Genomic DNA, 21946 nt, shown 5'->3' with positions numbered 1-21946 from the left:
ACACAAAGCGCGTGGACATTAAACAAACCAAAGAAAATTTGCTTTAAAAATAATTGAGCCGAACTCTTCAATAACTGTGATGTGGAACAAACGTTGTAGGATAGGGCGGCTTCGGCACTTCTTCATACCGAAAATGACTTTTGATTTTTAGTCGTCTTTGATACCCAGACAATGATTTGCTGAAACAGCGCCCATAGTGTCACAAACTTCCGTCATTATAGCATACGATTGCAAGTTAGAGCGTGTAATAGCAAACTTGTTTATAAGGGGGAAGTATGCGTGGATGCAAAGAAAATAACCGTAGCAAATCAAGTCTAGTCTAGTCTCGGGCGTACGAAGTGGTATTAACGGTGTTATGAAAGGGCGCCCTCCACATTTGAGAATCAGCCAATTGGTAACAATGGCGGCAGAAAGCGGCAGCAGTTGTTCGGATTCATCCGACTGGTCTAGTGGCAGCAGTGATGAAGAAGCGGATTGTAGGCTCTCTCAACTGGTCAATGAGAAGGGCAAGGAGAGTGAGGATAGTGATTCTACGTCTCTTGATCACACAGAGCTGGAAAGTTTTGCCGATGGCTTTGAGGTAAATTGGTTAGAGAGTTAGACTTCTTTATTAAATTAGACTTAGTTCAAGTTCAACTGTTCAAGTTCAACAACACCCACCTGCCCACCATTCCCATTGTCATGTTGTTATTTGTTGATGGTCAAACCATGAGTTGATGGACATGATGGAGGAAGAAATAGAAACTTACTTCTAGAAACTATGATGAGTCTTAAAAGAGCCTGGTTGGCACTAGCCCCCCTTGGCGTTTATATCCTGACTGAAGGACTATGCCAAGTATCGAAGTAGAAGTGTTGATCTGTTAATGGCTCCGCTTTTAACATACATCGGTCTCATCACTGTCATCATTACACTTACACTTACAGCCCACCTTCGATACGTGTCTTAAACGCTAAGTTTTCAAAGGTCGCAAAATGCGTGGTAGTTTGATTGCAAATTTCTCCCATTTAAAAAAGTCCTATAGTATAATACTCCAACATACCTCATTTTATTCCTCACTTTTGTGGAATTACTATGACACATAACTAAACTAGGGCTTACTAAACGATGACTTTGTCCAGATGTGATTATTTGAAAATTGGTCAAAAAAATTGTGTACAAAAATTACATTTAACGTGACATGTTCTTGGTAAGCCCTGTTATGTGTCATAGTAATTCCACAACTGTAAGGAATAAAATGAGGTATGTTGGAGTAGTAGTAGGCCTATAGGACTTTTTTAAATGGGAGAAATTTGCAATCAAACTACCACGCATTTTGCGTCTTTGAAGACTTAGCGTTTAAAGACATGTATCGAAGGTGGGCTGTAATGGTGACAGTGATGAGACCGATGTTAAAAGCGGAGCCATTAATAGCTAGGTTGGCACTGGACTTAATTCCCTTATTAATTTGGGCAAACTAACCGCGCCATAGCCCAATTGGGTAACTTACCCTTTTCAAGTCCAGTGCAAACACTAAAACAGCACGGGTAACCTGCCTGACCAGCTAACAGTGACAGGCTGACCATGGCTTAACCACGCCGCGCGATCAGTTTAATCGAGCCAAAGGTGCCCAGGAAGATTATTGACCGAGTGCCAGGGAAGATTGACCGAGTCAGTTTATTTAACCGAGCCAGAAAGTCCAGTGCGGACATGACAACTCATTTAAATCTCCAACCATCCGTCCGTGACCCTAAGAAGCTCACATGTTTTGTCATGGAAGAATAAAATTTTCATTATTATCAAACTACTCAACACAGCAAAAATCAGGAATGCAAGTCTTCAGCTGAAAAACTTGGTTTCCCATCTACACAGGTTTATAGTTTGACTCATTCGGAAGTTGCGATCAAAAGTTTTAATATGACAGCGATTTGTACAGCAGTAAAAGGCAAATGCAGTCAATAAACCTAGCCGAGTATTGGTCCCTTTTTGTCTGGTTCCGGCACCACTTTGTTTGAATTTAATCGAACCACAAATCACTACACTAAAGATAGGATCAACAGAGTTTAATGCATTATAAGAGTAATAACAGTAACTTTAAAAGTCAAATACTATTTTATAAAGGCTACAAAATAGTGAGTTGCAATGACCCTAGTTAGTGCTATAAATCAATCATAAAAGGTGTAATATTTATCAATGATTTATTTATTTGTTTTGTAGATAAGTAAAGATGTCAACGATTATGATGCCCATATTCAGCTGATCAACGCAGCCAAGGGGCTGAGTGATTCTCCTCAAAGTCAAAACTTTGACAGTCACAGATTAAAAGGTTTAGCTCGAAAGAGAATGAGCAAGTATTTTCCATTAACTCCAGGTAGGTACTTATGGTTTGTGTTTCATTGTTCCCCTTTTGGTAATCACACTTTCAGACATAAAGTAAGCAAGAAATTTATGTTTTAGATTAACACAGGTACTATAAATTTAACGTTGTCAGTGAACGATTTCCCTTGTATACCAGAGCAAAGTGCGACACAAAGTGTTTCAGTTGACTACTCATTAATCACTATTTGCTACTTAATAATAGCATTCAAAGTGCACAACAAAAGTTCATTCTAAATATTTTGCTATGCAAAACAATATTTTGCCATTCAAAACTGCTGGAATTATCCCTTTTTGTAAAGGAAAGCCCTACTTAACACAGGTGTCTTTCTCTCCTCTTCTTTGAATGTTGGTAAACATAAACATAAACATGTTTCAACATTGGACTGTCATGATTGGGTGACAAAGATATGTCCCTTTAGCTTGAAAACTTTAACATTCTATTCTGAACCATACATTAATATTAGTTTTTTTCTTCATTAGAGCTTTGGTTAGAATGGATACAAGATGAGATTGATCTTCAGCATTTGGAGAAATCTAAGATCAATAAACTCTTCCAAAAAGCAGTTGGAGACTACACCTGTAAGTATTCAATCGAACACCACAGTGTCAATCCAGTGGGTTTTGATAAAAGTGTCTGTAAGTATTCAATCAAACACCACAGCGTCAATCCAGTGGGTTTTGATAAAAGTGTCTGTAAGTATTCAATCAAACACCACAGCGTCAATCCAGTGGGTTTTGATAAAAGTGTCTGTAAGTATTCAATCAAACACCACAGTGTCAATCCAGTGGGTTTTGATAAAAGTGTTCTTTTAACCAGAAGGTGCCGGAGAAACATTCAAGAAGTGTATAGTGTGTATCCAAACAATTAATACACTGTATTAATTTTTTTGACAAGTGTTTTATTTTCATGTTAATTTAGCAGTTTTTTTTAATGGAGTACTATGTATATAGATGATGCATATGTAGAGCTTTGTAAAAGTTAACTATGAATTGATCAAAACAAATTTGTTTCTTATGTTTTCAACAGCACCAGAGCTGTGGGAGAAGTATTGTAGTTTCTGCTTGGAAACTATGAATACAAACTACAGCATAAGTGAAGTGCGTAGTATCTTTGAGCAAGCTCTGACTGCAGTAGGGCTACATGTCAGCAAGGCAGACATTATTTGGAAGTTATACAGAGACTTTGAAAACAGCCTCAGAGAGAGTGCACAGGTAACAACTTTGATTTTTTTACAATTTAAGCATGTGTTTTAGCAATAAATGTTTGTTTCTGAGTTTAAATACAAGATTAAATTCCAGGCTGGAAGTGTTACTGAAATTGCAGAGTTCACAAGAACAACTTTTCTGATATCTTGCATTTCCCAAAGGAATGTGTACAGTATGTGTTCAGCATAGCTCACACAAACTAACAACAAACACAAAATGACTCATGTTTTAAGTCTTAAGTCATGTTCAAAAGTTCCCAAACACTATTATTTCAGTGTACATTGTACTTAAGGTGTGATTATATTTGATAGTACACAATTCATTTAAAATCGTCTTTTTCAACTCGATAAGGAAAAGGTTTAAATATTTGCACCCTTGGCGTTTTCTAAATGTAATCACTTTTCTTTTAACTACAGTCGTGTAATCTAGAGTCAAATAGTAAAGCCAAATGTTTTGAACTGATGTGAGTTCATTATTTTGTTCCTCTTCTTCAACAGAATGAGTGTGAGAAGGACCAACAAACAGCTAGGCTGGAACGACTTTTCAAACGTCAGCTATCAGTGCCACTCATGAGTAGGTTTATTCTTCTATATTTTAAAGGAACTGGTTTATATTTTAACTCTGGTTAAAGTATCTTCATAGAATGAATAATCAGTTTTTATATATCAGTGTTTATACCCGAAGGGCGTCTCAAAGCACTTTAAACATACAGTATTTCCTACAAGGTATGTGCGACTTCATTTTGAAATAATATATGAGATCTACTCACTTTACATATCACCAGTGTTATGGTTTACAGGGTGCTGTGGTGCAATATGCTACCTATCCAGCCAGGAACACAGGGGCGAACCCCTTCTCTTTTCGATTTATACTGGGTTCTTTTATCTGCATTACACAACACACGGGACCAACAGCTTTCATCCCATCCAAAGGATGAAGCAACGGTTAAGTTCCTTGCCTAAGGACACAAGTGTCACAACTGGGACTTGAATCCACACTCTGCAGACTTTTCCTACTGCACAACTGTTGCAAAGAAAAAACAAGTTACCAACAAAAGGGTCATTGGTTGAGACTGTTTCTTGGTACTTTTAGATTTTAAGACCTTATCATTTAAAATCACCCATAAATCTTGTGCTTTGTCTTGAACTATGTTGGAATGGATCGTTTTCTTTCAGACATAAGGGATACATGGAGTGAGTACGAGTCCATGTTGGGAAAACCTCCAACACAGATTTCTAAAGGAATCTTAGCTCAACTTGATAAGTACAGACCGTATGAGCAGAAACTGGTAAGTCCTATTGATGATAAGGCAGCCCCTATCTAGTTATGTTTCCTGTACCCATATGCAAGTAGACCGTTTTGCCAAACTAGCCTCCATTAGGTTACATTGATTTCAGTGGGACAAGGGAAGCAGGGTATACAGTTGCAGGACACTAGTTGGAGAACAGCAATGAAATATTTTGGCTGATTTTGCATTGAGCAACCTTGACATTTTGCTTAGTTCTGCATTGAACTTGGTGCTCTTTGAAGTGTAACATTTGCCTTTAGGGAGGAAGGGAAACATTGAGCCACATAACTTCTACAATTCGTTACGGAGACTGGCTTTTGCCAAAACTGCTCCTCCTTTGTGGAGTAAGCTCCCTGTCTCACTTTGCAAAACAACATCACTCAACAACTTCAAGAGGGAACTAAAAACACACTTGTTCAATTAGATTTCATTGGGTTTTAATTAAGTACTATTATGTGTATTCTTAAATTTCAATTGTTTATTAAATTTCAATTGTATATTGTTTTCTTATTGGGTAGGTGCCTTCATCGGAAGTGAGCATTATAAACCCATATTATTCTTAAATGTATACAATAACCTGATATTTGATTATGTGATTAGTTGAAGACAACTCCTCCAAGTTACGAAGACTACAGAGCCTACCTAGATTACGAGAAGGCATCTAAGGGTAACCCTGCCCGTGTACAATGCTTGTATGAGAGAGCCATACTAGATCACTGTCTGCAAGAACAACTTTGGCTAGACTACACTGAATATGTTGTAAGTCAACATATAAACTGGGTTTGTAAGCAAAAAGCACTACCTCCCTAACTTTCTGAAGCAACCATGGTTAAATGTTCTGCTTAAGGACACAAGTGTCAGACCAGGACTGGAACCCACACTCTGCTGATCAGAAACACCAGAGCTTGAATCCGGTGCTCTTAACTGCTAGGCCATGACACGCCACAAGTGCATTGCATTACAGGGGAGTGGGGTATAGTAGATGGATCTAAAACCAAAGGAATCCTCAATATGCTGTGTATAAGTTACAAAGTTGAGGCATTTTGTTCAAAGTCCTAATTCTAAATGTATTTAGTGAACTCCCAAATCAATTCTACATGTTTAGTCATACTGAGTATGATCAGAGATTTGACTGACTGGTGTTTTTGTTCATAGGAGACTAAGCTGAAGATTAAGGACATAGTGCTATCAGTGTATGACAGATCAGTCAGGAACTGCCCTTGGTCTGGACGACTATGGTGTAACTATTTGATTGCCAAGGAAAAGTTCAGAGAGTCACACAATGTCATTAAAGGTGAGAAATACAAGACATTTTATTTTCAATCAAATGGTTTGTTGTTAAATTTGTTTGGATTATTAGTGTGTCAACTAAGCTACATGCAGGACTTGATAGAAGCATAGATATGTGCCTCTAATCTGCCTTATAATTTTGTTTTGATTTTGTTGGAGCAGTTCTCATACATTGACATTGTATGAATATATATTTGGTTGACGGTAGCAGTTGTGTGTTTCTAGAGAACTGTCTTTCTATGTTCTACTACCGTGGAGTTGATTTATCGGATGTTCTGGAGACTTCTCAGTTCTAAAAAGAATTTTAACTACTACGTGGGCGGAAGGTATAGACAATTGGCTGGGACTACTTCAGTTCTTGAATCGGTCTCAACGTTTCAACTAGCTTGATCTAGTCATCGTCAGGAGACATTGTACATGTATGAGTTTTATACTAAGAATGTGGTGATCCATTTTGTTTATTTTTAGGCAAGTATGAGGAGATACTATCATCTGGTGTCCTACCTACAGCTGCAGTTTATCTTGCTATATGGCAGTCATACATTGATTACATGAGGAGACGTATACCAGAGCTTGATCCTAGAACATTGATTTCAGGTAATTATATTCTATTTCATTCCATTCAATAGGAATCTTTGAAAACTTCCTTAATATAAAACAACAGTATGTATAACGGGTATTTTTCAAAAGGATAAAACGCGCCTTTTTCAAAAGGATACAAAGCGCCAGGTATTTACTGCAAGGTGATTGGGATGAAGTTTGAATTGTGAGACCTAATCCTTAGCACCATGTAATGATTTACAAGGTGCTGTGGAGCAATATGTTTATGGTGTTGCTGGCATTTAAAGATGCTGGACTAAACCACACTTTGTTAATTACAATTGGTAAAATATAATGCTGTTCCCTCATTGGAGAAGGGCTTTGTTCAATTTGTCTATGGGTGTAAGTCTTTGAGTAGTTTTAAGAATCCCCAAATTGTATACACATGTACGGAGGAAGAGCACTATATTCACTTTTTTTATTTGTCACCTTGCAGATGAAAAGTTAGAGTGGAGAGAAACTGTGTTTAGAGCAGTGCAGTTTATTACTTCTGGTAAGTCCTTTTCATTATATTCATGTTTTATCTGTTTTCTAGCATTTGTACGCAGTAGCTTTAAACTTTGATTTAGCATTAACCTTCAGGTTTTTATTTAGCTTTTAAAGTCGGATAACTGTCTCATTACAAAGTATTTGATCATTAAGATCTAATGCTGCTATGTGAAAAGGAACTTCATGTATTTTTTGTTTTTATTTTATGTGTTTTTCATTTGGGAGGGGGTGTGCTTGTAGTAACTATAATGCTCATCATACCCCTCTGTCAAAACTTGAATTCAAGCAGAGAATTATTTGTAAATGGAATCCACATTAAGGAGAATATGAAGTAGGATTTGAAACTTTACTTGGTGGAAATACGATATGGAAAGGTTTGCAGTAACACCATGTAATGACTGTCTCTATTAGTTGGGGTGGTTCTGAATACGATATGGAAAGGTTTGCAGTAACACCATGTAATGACTGTCTCTATTAGTTGGAAAGGTTTGCAGTAACACCATGTAATGACTGTCTCTATTAGTTGGGGTGGTTCTGAATACGATATGGAAAGGTTTGCAGTAACACCATGTAATGACTGTCTCTATTAGTTGGAAAGGTTTGCAGTAACACCATGTAATGACTGTCTCTATTAGTTGGAAAGGTTTGCAGTAACACCATGTAATGACTGTCTCTATTAGTTGGGGTGGTTCTGAATACGATATGGAAAGGTTTGCAGTAACACCATGTAATGACTGTCTCTATTAGTTGGGGTGGTTCTGAATACGATATGGAAAGGTTTGCAGTAACACCATGTAATGACTGTCTCTATTAGTTGGGGTGGTTCTGAATACGATATGGAAAGGTTTGCAGTAACACCATGTAATGACTGTCTCTATTAGTTGGGGTGGTTCTGAATACGATATGGAAAGGTTTGCAGTAACACCATGTAATGACTGTCTCTATTAGTTGGGGTGGTTCTGAATACGATATGGAAAGGTTTGCAGTAACACCATGTAATGACTGTCTCTATTAGTTGGAAAGGTTTGCAGTAACACCATGTAATGACTGTCTCTATTAGTTGGAAAGGTTTGCAGTAACACCATGTAATGACTGTCTCTATTAGTTGGGGTGGTTCTGAATACTATATGGAAAGGTTTGCAGTAACACCATGTAATGACTGTCTCTATTAGTTGGGGTGGTTCTGAATACGATATGGAAAGGTTTGCAGTAACACCATGTAATGACTGTCTCTATTAGTTGGAAAGGTTTGCAGTAACACCATGTAATGACTGTCTCTATTAGTTGGAAAGGTTTGCAGTAACACCATGTAATGACTGTCTCTATTAGTTGGAAAGGTTTGCAGTAACACCATGTAATGACTGTCTCTATTAGTTGGGGTGGTTCTGAAATGAACTGTTAGTTTCAACTCATTTGTTTCAATAAGTATGCTCTGGTTGTCTTCTGGAGAAAACACATCATTGCTAAATATGTCTTGACACTAGGACCACATCATTAGAAGCAGTCTTAGTTCATATTACTATGTATCTGTTAATCATTTATAACAACATACTTTTCTTGGTTTGTTTTTTTAGCTTATGAAGATGGAGATCCAACCTGTACCCTTGTGCGTTACTGGGCTAGAATGGAGGTACATGTATGGTTGGTTATAGATTGGTACATTGTAAACAAACCAAGGGCCCTTAGCATAAATCTGCTACATTGTAGAAGAAGAAGAAAAGAGGAAAATTTAAATTCTATAGAATTCTAGAATTCTATAGAATTGTTTGATAAGTATGGGATGAATTACAATACCGTAAGTACCTGTATTGCAAGGGCCAAGCTTTATTAATAAGCTACTTCGAAAAAAAACTTTATAACAAGTGCCTGCTTTATTATAGGATGAATAGGGAGCCTGTCACAAACATACATTTCTTTTTGGATTAAAAGCTGATGTTTTGGCTTTAGTACATGTGGGCATTTAGGCATGGTCGATAGCTATAAATCATTACATAATTTGTAGATCCTTGCAATTTAGTATATACACAGATAATGTCAACAATTAACCTTTGAGATTGCATCAATGTTCAATTCATAATTTGTTTTGTACCAGTACATGTTTTATAAAAGGGCAAGATCAAATGTTCCTGTGTACCTACAACGTATGAAATGAACTCGCCCTAGAATATTTTAGACATTAATGCTCATGTTTGTCATGCGTTTGTTTTTCAAGTCAATGTTTAAGCAGTATGTGTATTTTCTTATTAGGCCATCTACTGTGGAAACATACAGGAATCCAGGAGACTTTGGAATGATATCATAATCAAGGGACATGCAAATAATGCACAAATGTGGATGGAGTATTGTAGGTTGGAAAGGTAGGTAAACAGAATCAGGCAAGGAGTCTGCAAGTAAATTGGCATAATACAAAATTCTAAACATCTATTCCAAACTGTAACAAAGTGGAACATAAAGTATGAGCCCACCAAAACAAAACTTCTGGCATCTACATTGTAGGCCTTTTATCCTTTTGGTGATAAAAGGAATTGTTCTGAAAGATCTTGTGCTGGACTATGCACTGCTTTTAACCAATGGTGGACTTAGAGTACAGTATGTTGGGATGCAACTCTTCAAAACACCTTATAAAGTGTTTAAAAACACTTTATAGATCATCACTTGATTTAGAACCATAATTTACTGTCTTATCAAGGAAATAATTGCCTGACAATATGTGTGAAGACTATAATCAGTTTACAAAGGCTTTCCGATGATTTATAGATTGTGTTAATCACGAGTTATGATTTTTGAAATAATTAACTTTGATTGAGGTTCAAGTGTACGGTAAATTCAATGTTTAATTCAATTTCCATTTTGAGTTATCAAATGGGAGAATAAAGGGGAAGAAAAATGTGTAGACTTTAAAAATAAACAACATAAAAATTTAAATAGGTGTTTGGCTGAAAGAAAAGATCTACAAAACTCCTCTCCTTTATTTTGTACTAGATCCTTTTTCTTAGCTTTGTTAAACCTGATTTTTGGCATTGAACAAAGAATTGAGTTGAGTGGGATTCCAACCAACGACCTCCAGATTAACATGCCGACGCTCTACCACCTGAGCTATTAGCCCTATGTTGGCGGTCTCCCTATTTTTGTAATATCGTTGTTCAGGGGTGCCAGTCAGAAGCCATACAACCGTTAACTGCCGTCCAGCCAGGGATCATACCCAAATTATGATACAACCTAGAAGCAGCAGCCTTTTATACATGACCTGATGTATCATTTCTCTTTCCTTAACATTCAGGTCACATGGTGATCCAGAACATTGTCGGAAAGTGTTCCAGCAAGCTACTGCTTCAGTCAGTGACTACCCTGAGTGGATATTTGAGGAATGGATCATGTATGAAAGAGAAGAGGGAACCCTAGAAACATTGAGTATAGCAGAAGCAAAGATAGCCAAACAAAAGAAGCGTGTAGATGACATGAGAGCAAAGGTCAGAGTTTATTTTGAAAATTTTATAATCAAGCTAAGCAAAACTATTCATTAGACTGCAAGGTTTTGCATTAACGAAGATATTACAACGAGAGTAACTAGATTCATTTCTTGAATTGGTTTCCTACATTGATGGAGTGATAATGAGTATTTAAATTGTAACTGTACACTTGTTGTTTGTATCTAGGCTGCTAGGGAAGAGCAACAAACACTGCAAAAACAACCCAAAAAACACTTGAAGAAAAAAGACAAGGTAAGAAAACTTTGTGCATCTAAGATATTCTTTTGTGTTACTAATTTAGAATGAGTTGGTTTTCCAGTAGAGGTAGTTTCATTTAAAAACTTTATCAAAGTTTTTGTTTTGAAAAAAAGTGTATCGGCATGATACACTACTCTATACGTGCACATATTAAGCAGGGATTGCCAGAACTGACAAATCAAACTAAAGGTTGAGATAAAAATAGTACGCTATATATTGGCGCTTGTTATTTTTATTATGTTATGTGTCTTGCTCAGTGAGACAAGTGACATGATCGGGACTCGAACCCACACTCTGCTGAACAGAAACACAAGAGCTTGAGTTTGGTGCTCTTATGCGCTAGGCCACGACACCCTACAAGTTGTAAGCTACAGAGACTCAATCATTTTTCATCCACTAAATGATTGGTTTTGTTATGTTTAATTTACAGGGGGCACAACATGACAGTTATTCATCAAACAGTAACCAAAGAGCAACCAAGAGGAAAGTAAGTGAAATTATATTTTCCAGTTGTTACATAAATTTAGTATGTTAATTTGATGTTGTGAAGCAACACCAAATTAAACGTCATGTAAAAATCATCATGTCCAGCCAACCAGTTTTTGTGAAAGTTCCGCAATATTTCTTGGTGTGCATTCTATTTAAGTTTTATAAAGTACATTTACAAGGTCATGGGCATTATATAAAAACATCCAATAACTAAATATACTTATTTGCTTTAACCAGGATTATTCACACATTGTCATCAAGTCTTATCTATCTTATCCTGTATCTATCTTCACAGTATCCTGAGGAGCAACCTGAGCATAGAGTAAGCTCTGTCACTGATTTTGATAAACCTAAGAATGGCGATGATGTTTTCAAGATACCTCAGGCTCCTTCTGCATCCTCCAAAACACCCTCATCCAGGTATTCACAACAAGACTCTGAGTTTGAATCTCCAGCAGCCAAGAAGTCTAAACGTAAGCAAGGAATAAGATGTGGGATAAGTTGCTCTCATATAATACCCAAGCCTACGTCCGTATGGACTGTAAAGGGGGTAACCATGTTTGCGCCCCAGGAGTAGGTGGCAACAGCCCCTTGGTAAATAGATTGTAAACCACACCTTGAAGTGGCTTTCAGGCCTTGTGATTGGTGACTTGCATACACAAATAATAAGATGAAATGGTGAGGATGTTAGAGTTTAAGAATGAAGACCGTGGTAAGATAGAAATAGCATGTAGCTAAGTTTAAGATATGATAAACAAGATACTGCATGGTATTTGGTATCAAAATAAAGTACCATATAGGAGCACCAATGAAGAAACTTTTACTGATTTAGTGCATGATGGGCATCAATGTGTACTGTATTGAAATTACGATATTTGTATGATACCCTCCCAGGCCTGTATGGTTTGTTTTTGAAGGGGCAAGGGCACCAAGGCATGTTCTCCTTGGTAAAGGGCACCCTATGAGGAAATTGTGAATTTACTAAAGCATTTCACGGGTACCAAGGCAATGACTAGAGGGCATGGAGGTGATCCCCTTTGTTGGTGGTGAATCAGGCCCTTCCTTCTGTGCAAACTTAAGATTGGTATTTGTTCAAGTAAGATGAATGAAGACATAGCATATTGAAATTAATTTATAAATAATGTTTGTATTATTAGCTGAAGATGAAACATTTACAGAGGAGACGGGTCAGACACGATTCAAATATCCAGCCAAGGAAAAGTTCTTCCATGACTCAAGTAAAGACCATCGAACAGTATTTGTCAAGAACCTCAGCTACAATATCACAGAGTCAGAGATCAAAGCTTTTTTCTCAAAGGTTTGTTAGTTTAACAATTGTTATTGATTGTTGATAAATGACTGAATTCTGTTCATTGACAGTTGACAGTTGATTATTGTCCAGTAATAAATGATGGATTATTGGCATTATGAAGAAACCTTTAACATTGTGGAGTATAAAGATTACATGGTGGCCAAACACAGGAGAGTTTGGAGATCGCACCGAGGAAGTTGTAGTAGGGGTTATTATGTCCTTTGAAAACTTGTGCGCCTAGTTTATAAGAATACTTTTTTCCTTGTTTGTGTTGACAGTGTGGCAGCGTTACAGACATTCGTATCGCAGAAAACAACAAGCATCAGTTCAAAGGATTCTGCTATGTGGAGTTTGAAGATCAGGTAAGTGTATACTAAAAACAGCAAATAACCCCCCCCCCCCCACACACACACACGCACCCACACACACATGCAAAATAATAATAACAGAAATAAAATTTAAAAAACACAGGAGAAATCCCTCTTTTACTCCGGTACTACCAATAAGTTGTATTATTATCAAAGCTGGCTATAGACCGTCAATCAAATGGATCAAAGCAAATAAATGCTGCAGGCGGAGATAGCTAATTTTCTGCTGTTAATGAAATTGTAAACAAAAGGTTAACAATTCACTATTTACACTTCTTGGACAAACTTTTAAAAAGTAAATTGTTTTAGTCCACTCTCTAGAGGGCCAAATTCAAGTTTAAATTAAGGTGCGTTTGATAAGCTTCCCTGGGTCTACCCCGCGGTGCTCACTCGGGTGAGCCCCTGACAAGAGCTAAACGAACGATCACTCACCGCTCTTGTAGTGACGTCATGCACCTGGGGCCAGCCCCCAAGTGACTCACTCCATAAGCAGGGCACTGGGGGCTGACCTGGGTGAGCCCCTGGAATGACGTCAAAGCTTTTCAAACGCACTGGGGGCAGACCAGGGTCGACCCAGGGAAGCTAAACGAACGCACCCTAAATTTATGTCAATCTTATTTGTCATTTTACAGTCATCAGCAGAGAAGGCCTTAGAAATGGACAATTGTAAACTTAAAGGCAGACCAATGTATGTTGATTGGTCGGAGGATAGGACTAAAACTACTACCAAGCGCCAGTTCAAGGTAATGTTGAGATTGGCTATTACTATAAAACTGTTAAGGGAGTGGGATGGATTGATAATTATCCAGACGTAAATGACAATTTTTTAAATTGAAAGCTGACAGGTATAAATTTCATACCAGCACATAATAACCAGAGAAGTACGTCCATCTGAAATAATCAGAGTTGTAGTTAAGAACTAGCAATTACAGATACTGTAAGTCTCTGTTGATTACATTAAATGCTGTAATTGTAAATGAAAATACATATAATCCCTAGTTAAACATATTGCCTACATGTACATGTACTTTTAAAAATGTGCACAGGTTGTTGGTACATGTATGGCATGTTTAAAGTAACTTAAGAATGGATGTGTTCAAGCTTGATACTACATGGAGGCAAGGAAGGCGATTGCCTCCATGCCCCCTGGTCATTGCCTTGGTGCCCTTGAAATGCTGACAGTAGAAACAGATACTACATGGAGGCAACGAAGGTGATTGCCTCCATGCCCCCTGGTCATTGCCTAGGTGCCCTAGAAATTTACAATTTTCTCATAGGGACCCCTTTACCAAAGAGAAAATGCCCTGGTGCCCTTGCCCTTTCAAAAACTAAGCATACAGGCAATGTGCATATTAACTCTTCAAAAATCATTGGCGCATACATGTAGTTTAAACATTTCTTGCTCAAGTTTCTTGCAAAGGTTTGGTGTATTTTCAATAGTCAATTCATTCAGCTTACCGCATTTCTTTTTCTTAAAGATTAAGAGAAGTATTTTCATAGCTTAAAGTCCTTGATCGTTTCCATCTCTGTACTGTTTTAGTATGATACAAAGTTGGAGAAAAGTAAGCTATTTGTGTCTGGGTTGCCACGGTCTGCTACCAATGAGTCGTTATTGGAAATCTTCAAAAAGGTAAAAAACTTCAATTCGTTTGTTTGCTTGTTGGTTTGGGTTTTTTTCTCTAAGAAATTTACTTTTTAAGACGCCTAGTTAACCATTGCCAAGTTGGAAAGATGCATTAAAAACAATAATAATAGCAATGCAATATATTATTTATGTGCACAAATTCTCTTGTAAAACCGTGCAGTTTTTCACAAGTGGTTTGTTTCATGTGTTTGATGCAAAATGATTGTTGGGGGTTAATTTTACTCCCTACCCACCCACAGAAAAGCAACAACAACAACAAAAACCAAAACAAATAATCAGAGTTGAAGCATTTTCTTCTCATGACAAAAAGGTAAACGTGTACTTGAAGAGGCCATCAATGTACAGTTGTATCATAGTTAAAATAGATATTAATAATAATAATAATAAACATTTATATTGCGCCAAATCTATTAAAAATGCTCCCAGGCACTTTACAACAATAAAAACTTGTAACTAGATTGGGTATAATCATAGATCTTACTAGCTGTGAACTTCAAAACACCCAACAGTGTGGACAAATGCTTTTAACTAAACTTTATACGGTACTCCAACCGGGAAATACTTTGGACTTTTGAATATGTGACGGCACTGAATGAAAGAATTACCAAAAAGACATTGTATTCTGCAAATTTATTTTTCTTATACAGTATGGACCAGTGAAGGAAGTCAGGGTGGTAACCTATCGAAGCGGCATCTCTAAAGGTCTTGCATTTGTGGAGTTTGAAAAAGAGGTATGAGAGTGCAGTGAGCCATATACCTCAGCATACTAAACAGCTTACTTTAAAGCACTGGGGTGCATTCTTAGAATGAACAATTTCTTAGTGGCGTTCCTTTGTTTTAATAAGATCCCAACTGCAGCCCTGTCCTGCCCTCCAAAGGGAATGCTTGAAAGCCCCAAACACCATTATTACTTGAGGGTACCACACTTACACATGCTCTTTGCATTTGGAACTTTTAACTATAAAGGGCACACCAGTAAAATCAAGCTCATTTATTATGGTTCGCCTTCATGTTAAAATCAGGGCTCGAAATAAACACTGGACCGCAGGCCCAAGGCAAGTGTTTTTAGCATTGGGCCAGTAAACTTACAGCTGTACAAGTTCGGCAGTCTTGTGTTTTTGAACTCACACCTCATTTATTTGACATCTAATCTTAACTTAACTGATATATACATTTCTTTCAATTCCGTTGAGTATTGAAGAATTAAATCTTCTCTTTAGTGCTTGTTCCCCAAACATCTCAACTGTTTTAGTTCTAGTACTGTAACAATTCTCTGGTTCAGTAAAAGTTTTGTGCTACAAGCCCTACAGTCTGGTGTATAATTTCCTCAAATTCAAGCCCTGAAAATAATGGGACATCTTATTTTACTCTCCATTTTTGGTTATGTTTACTGGAAAAAATGACTTCATACCATTTTGGTTATGTTTACTGGAAAAAATGACTTCATACCAGGGTGAGAGCCTGGGACCTAAATAAACTAGAGAACCTCGGCATTCCATCCAATAGAGAAATCAATGTTATTTGGTACTGATGCTATTTAATGTTGATGTTTGTTTGTTTAAAGAGTGATGCATCACGAGCTGTCTTTGGTGAGGATAACACCATTCTAGATGGGCATACCATCAATGTTGCAATCAGTAATCCCCCCAAGAGAAACCCAAAGAAGGAATTGCTAACCAATCCATCACAAAGCAAGACAGGTCATACTGAGTCGATGCAAGACAATAAAAAGGCTGCCCAAGATAAACTGCAAAAAGAACCATTGAATCCCGAACTAACTCAAAATGAGACTTCTGACAAAATGCAAGATGAGACATCCATTCCTAAAGCAACGGAAGACAAAGCTCAATCTGCCGGATCAACTCAAGATAATGATCAGAGTAGAACCACGGAGACAAAGAAGAGTTATCCCAAATCCTTAGGAGCAAAGTAAGTGATGCCTTATTCTTTATATGGATTCCTCTTTCCTGCCAAAATGCTCTTTTCTTTTTCTGTCGGTTGTACGACCCCTTTTCGGTTATGAAGTTTACAATTTGTTCTGACTCTTTTCTTTTTAATGTTTATGTTTTGTAAATTCTCGTTGTTTATCATTTAAACTCAATTCAGCCCTTAGGCTGTGATGTGCAAATTTTGAATAAACCAATATTAATAAGATTAATAATATAATATATATATTTGCTTCATCGTTCTTTGGTTTGACCCTCTCCATTCCATAACTTAATACTCTGAAGATAACAATCAACAAATTATCAAAAGGTTTCAATACCTAACATGCATCTATTGCCAATCCCAGAACCAAAGTCAGTCTGATCATCAATTCTTTAGTTCCACATAAAATCCACAGGCCAACTTTTTACAATCAGCTGACTAAAATAAAACTAGATCATCGAAGCTGCCATGGCGGGCTGCCAACCACCAGATAGAACCAATGACTGACAGAAAAACCAATCATTTGATCAACTGATGGTCATGAAGTTAATTTAGCTCATTCAACTGGAACCAGTGATAAACTCTTTGAGTTTAATCTTTTCATTTTATCTACATACAAGCAGCAATATTTGATTGCAAAAATCATTGCAATACGGAGTGATGCCCATTAGGGCCATTCTCGCGTTACGTGTGTGAAAAACAAACTGGGAAATTCTCTACTTAAATATCTGTCCTACATGTATGTCTTTAAAATGATACCTGTTATTTGTTCATAAATAACATTGATTTACTGACCCTAGTTTAAAATTGAATAAAAAGTTGTTGACTTTTTCACTTTGGGGCAGAGGTCAAATAAAGGTCGGTTACGTGTGTTACGTCAGACAAAAGCAGCTTTTTGTACCAAAAGTTTCTTTCTCAAAACTCTGTGAGTCTGATATTACTGAAAGACTCGTACTTCTTGTGGGGGACTTTCATTCCTAGTCAATTAATGACACAATCAATTTTAAGGTCAACTGAACATTTTAAATATTCACTTTCTGTTATTAGGCTGGGTTATGGGTGTGACATTATGGTCGGTTATGTGTGTGAGGCCCTATGCTTTAATGCACTTGCCTCTGTGTCAGAAATGATTTGCGTGTAAATTAATGAATTTTCCAAATGAATCAAATAACTGTATTAAGACAACAGTATTTTTGTCTGGAACAATTTAATTTTAATAAAACCAAGCATAACAATTAAAAATTTACATAAACGTAATCGCAATACCAATGTCAGAGAGAAAGAGAGTCAATTTAAATCCACTTCTGGGTCATGTCCCTCCCCCTTTTGTCAAAAAATGTTGGCTTAAGCCCGGTTCATACTTCCTGGAATGCGATACGAATGTTGACGTCACAAAGTCGCAACAAAAACTTCGCAGCAGTTCAACTTTGTTCAACTCACTTGCGAATATCGCTGCGAAAGCAGGGTTGTGACGTCACATTCACGTCAAATTCGCTTCGCATTCGCATGAAGTATGAATCGGGCTTACGTCTTTGTTGTACCCCTCTCACAAGTGTAGGTAAAAAATGTGGCCATAAGTGACACTCAAGGCTTATTCACCTGGGTTGCATCACAGTGCATACCTTGTGTATTGAGGGACATGCATGTTGGCATGCTGTCACACACAAGTACACACGTAACTAGTTACGTGTGCGAAACATTAATTAGGGCATTAATTAATAGTGTGAGAATTGATTGTGCCTTTTGTTTTGTATTCAGTTAGGTCTGGCATATAAAGCAGTGCTTAATTTGTAGTACAATCTTCATCCATCATCAGTTACGTGTGTGACATGGAAAGTCGCTAATTTCTTCATTAATTACCGACTACTTCTTAGAAAAAATATTTCACATTTGGATTAAACAAATTATAATTCAAGTCAAAGGCACTCAGCAAACCAGATAATTTTATATTTGATAAAAGTGAATGCTAGTAATTCCCCAGTCAGTTTAGGGATAAAAAACAGCTTTATGTTAATTAATTCAAAATTAGTTTATGCAAACTAGGGCTGGCTGCTTGTAAAAAAAAAATGAAGAAAAAAAATGTAGGTCAAGAAACTTCAGGTGGTGCTTTATTACAAGCAAATGACAAAAAAGTAAAGCATCAGAGAATGACCCATTTAAGGTTCCCATTGTTTTAGCTCATTCAACTGGGGAAAAAATGATAACACTCTTTAACTTAAAATTAAAGTGTTATCGTTTTGTTTGAAGCTACATGCAAGAAGCAATGTTTGATTGAAGTTCATGAGCACATCTTTGAAATAAGGAGTTTATAGACCATTTAATGTGTTCATTTTGTCAGCTCATTAAACTGGAACCAGTGACGCACTCTTTATCTATAATTATGTAAGAAGCAATATTTGATTTAAGTTTCAAGCCAGTAAAAGGACCTGCCATTATTCGTACACCAGAAAAGGGGACAAATCTGGAGTGATTCTTTTTTTGTCACGGGAGGTGAACATCGGAAACTGTATACGTTTCTATTTTGGGGGTCAAACTTTGGGTCGCCTGCAATTTTCATTTTTGACGAGCCAACTTGTAACATTAATGCAAATGATTTTCAAAACTTAAAAAGAAAAAAATATAATAATATTTTGACGGCTAATTTCTGCCCTTGATAATACTTTTTTTTTCTCGTCAACAACCTATTTATGGGTTCGTAATTTGAGGATTAGTTGTATACAAAACTGCAATAAAATGTTCGTGGTTTAACGATTGGTCAGCAACGCACATTCCAACTACTCACCGCCAACTCGCTGTCAACTCGCTTGGGGCCTTGGTGCTGTCAACTCGCCGCAACTCCTCCAAAATACGTTTAAAATCCACAAAAGAGGCATAAAACTATAAAGTATTAGCGTATAGAGAATTTTAAATAGTTTGTATTAAATTGCGGTTCAAATTTAAAGTTTTTTCTTGTGAACAAATTATCTCTAGTAAAACTACAAAGCCGTCATCTTGCATTTTCAACAGGGCTTTGGTCTTTAAATTTACCGCAAGGATAAAGACAGGTCACTGCTACTCAGATCCAGTGATTCCATTGGATAAAATTTATCATTGGATAAGTGCAGTGACTAAAAGCTACCGTAGCTGGGTTTGTTTTGATTGGTCTGAGATCACCTCGGTTGACCAATCAAAACACAGATACGGAAAGCTAACTTTTGGTCGTCTGCAGCTGCATGTACATTATGTGTCCATGTGGTATTATGTAAACAGTACATGTACATGCAGGTGCATAATGTAAACAGTACATGCAGGTGGATATGTAAACAGTACATGCAGTGGATACAACTTGTAGGTAATGTTGGTGTAGAATTTGTGCGTCCAGTTTATTTCCACAGTACCCAAATCACAATAAATTTCAAATCAAAGGCAATGTAAGTTGGAAATTTAGAAATAAATAGTGAAATGAATGTAGGTCAAAGGCGAATACACACGCCGGTTTTGGGGCAAGTCTGTGGTTGAGTTGACGGCTCAAGCGAGTGGACGACGATTTGACGGGAAAAGTTTCCGTATGGCGCCACCACTTTTTCATTCGAAATAAAATAATATAGTATCTAATTTACCTGATTGATATATCCATTTTTGTAAAAATGAGTGAAAAAGTGGTGGCGCCATACGGAAAGTTATCCAAACATAGAGCAAGGAACAGTTTATTGATACAATGCATAGTGAATACAAACATAATAGCACTAAACTGGATTTTAAGTCAAGAGTGCATAAAGACTTCACCAACATGCTTTCAGGACCAGACGTGCCAAATTATATGCAATTGCTTTTGTATCTCTAAACATCTTGTTGAATGATAGAACTAAAGGCATATTGTGGCTCAGGTGAAAATTGTATAATAAAATTAAGTTAACTTACATGTTTGTCTTGCCTTGGATCACTGGTAAAAAGTCACATTAGGTATCCTCAATGCTCCCAGGTTTCTCTTAATATTCCATGGTTAGTTTAAGATTGACAAATCCACTTGGTCTGCCTTGCAGTGAAAACCAATGGGTCCATAGTAACTCATGAAGGCAGCAAGTGGTCAAGACGCATCCACTCTCCTTCAACTTCACTTCACATCCACACAAAAGGCCACACCTCATTCCAGACATTCTTACTCTTTGTGTTAAATAATGTATTCACAAATTGTGCTGATGCAGATTTCCTGATGCAACAAACTAATCAATATGCAAACTCCTACATGAATATTCACACAAACCAAAACTGGGGAGGATACTTTCTATGTACCTACTTGAATATTCATATAATATCCTTTTCTCTTATGTAACTCTACATGACATGGTTTGGACTTTTATACAAGATTGGTATAGCTCCTTTTAAATTATCTACTTTGGTATTGGGTATAAAGGAATGGGGACTGTTAGGGACAATGTTTTTTTCAATCTTTCCATTTAATTAAATCTTTATACAATAAACCATTGACTTGACAGTGATCCTATTTATATTGCTTTTATTTGTCATATAAGTTTATTAAATATAATATGAGTTTAATATTGATAGGTATTTTTAACTGTGTTTTCTGTTTTTGTTTTTCAGAGGTGCGGATGGACCCAGAGGTAAAAGCCGAACGCAACTGTCATTTGTTCCGAGAGCACTGAATCGGAAATCTTCAAAATAGGAAAAATGAAAAAGCAGTCTTTGATCCTATCAACAGTTAATTTGTTAACAAAATGTACTAAATTAACCATCTTTTGTATGGTTCCATACTACCATAGTAGTATCTGTTTTTTATGCTTACTGTGTTTACTACCTACAACTTGTGGAAAGTAGTACTTAACAAACCAAGGCAGTGGAACCTGCCACATTTTTTTATGGTCACTTCATTTTCGTTGCTTAAGCTTAAGAAAATATTGCTTCAAAAGTTTATGCTAAGCAGCAGTAAACAGCAGTAAGCAGGATACAAGTAACAGATCCTACATAAAATAGTATTTTAGTTGGTAACCTTTTTCTTGTAAGCATAATTTGATTGTGCTTAAGCATCTCTATGGAAGATCCCAGATGAGTTTAAGATTTTACAAACCAACACTAATATAATAACTTCATGGCCCAACTTCGTAGAGCTGCTTAAAGGCAGTGGACACTATTGGTAATTACTCAAAATAATCATTATAATAAAACCTTTCTTGCTTACGAGTAATGGGGAGAGATTGATGGTATAAAACGATGTGAGAAACGGCTCTCTCTGAAGTAAGTAATGTAGT

General features: G+C 36.8%; 1 protein-coding gene across 1 annotated transcript; it reads left to right on the top strand.

The window, feature by feature from the left end:
* The first annotated feature begins 399 nt into the window (after window positions 1-399).
* LOC117290605 (squamous cell carcinoma antigen recognized by T-cells 3-like) lies at window positions 400-21872 on the top strand. Its single transcript, XM_033772064.1, has 23 exons — window positions 400-580; window positions 2195-2348; window positions 2837-2935; window positions 3384-3568; window positions 4060-4135; window positions 4738-4850; window positions 5451-5609; window positions 6006-6144; window positions 6609-6737; window positions 7177-7233; window positions 8804-8859; window positions 9477-9586; window positions 10510-10699; window positions 10886-10951; window positions 11388-11444; window positions 11742-11919; window positions 12604-12764; window positions 13037-13120; window positions 13759-13869; window positions 14667-14756; window positions 15419-15502; window positions 16336-16700; window positions 21282-21872. The coding sequence occupies exons 1-23, from the start codon at window positions 401-403 to the stop codon at window positions 21361-21363; spliced, it is 2925 nt and encodes a 974-aa protein (XP_033627955.1). The 5' UTR covers window position 400; the 3' UTR covers window positions 21364-21872.
* The last annotated feature ends 74 nt before the right edge of the window (window positions 21873-21946 follow it).

This window comes from Asterias rubens, chromosome 5 (genome assembly GCF_902459465.1).
Source record: "Asterias rubens chromosome 5, eAstRub1.3, whole genome shotgun sequence".
In the NCBI taxonomy this organism is placed as follows: domain Eukaryota; kingdom Metazoa; phylum Echinodermata; class Asteroidea; order Forcipulatida; family Asteriidae; genus Asterias; species Asterias rubens.
This window is presented reverse-complemented; position numbering and strand designations above follow the sequence as displayed.

What these genes read in the sequence shown, in the direction of transcription:
- LOC117290605 (XM_033772064.1), top strand. Translation starts at nt 401, where the DNA reads ATGGCGGCAGAAAGCGGCAGCAGTTGTTCGGATTCATCCGACTGGTCT. An exon ending in GTCACACAATGTCATTAAAG is followed by an intron (nt 6,145 to 6,608) that starts GTGAGAAATACA and finishes GTTTATTTTTAG; the next exon opens with GCAAGTATGAGGAGATACTA. An exon ending in AAAGAGCAACCAAGAGGAAA is followed by an intron (nt 11,445 to 11,741) that starts GTAAGTGAAATT and finishes CTATCTTCACAG; the next exon opens with TATCCTGAGGAGCAACCTGA.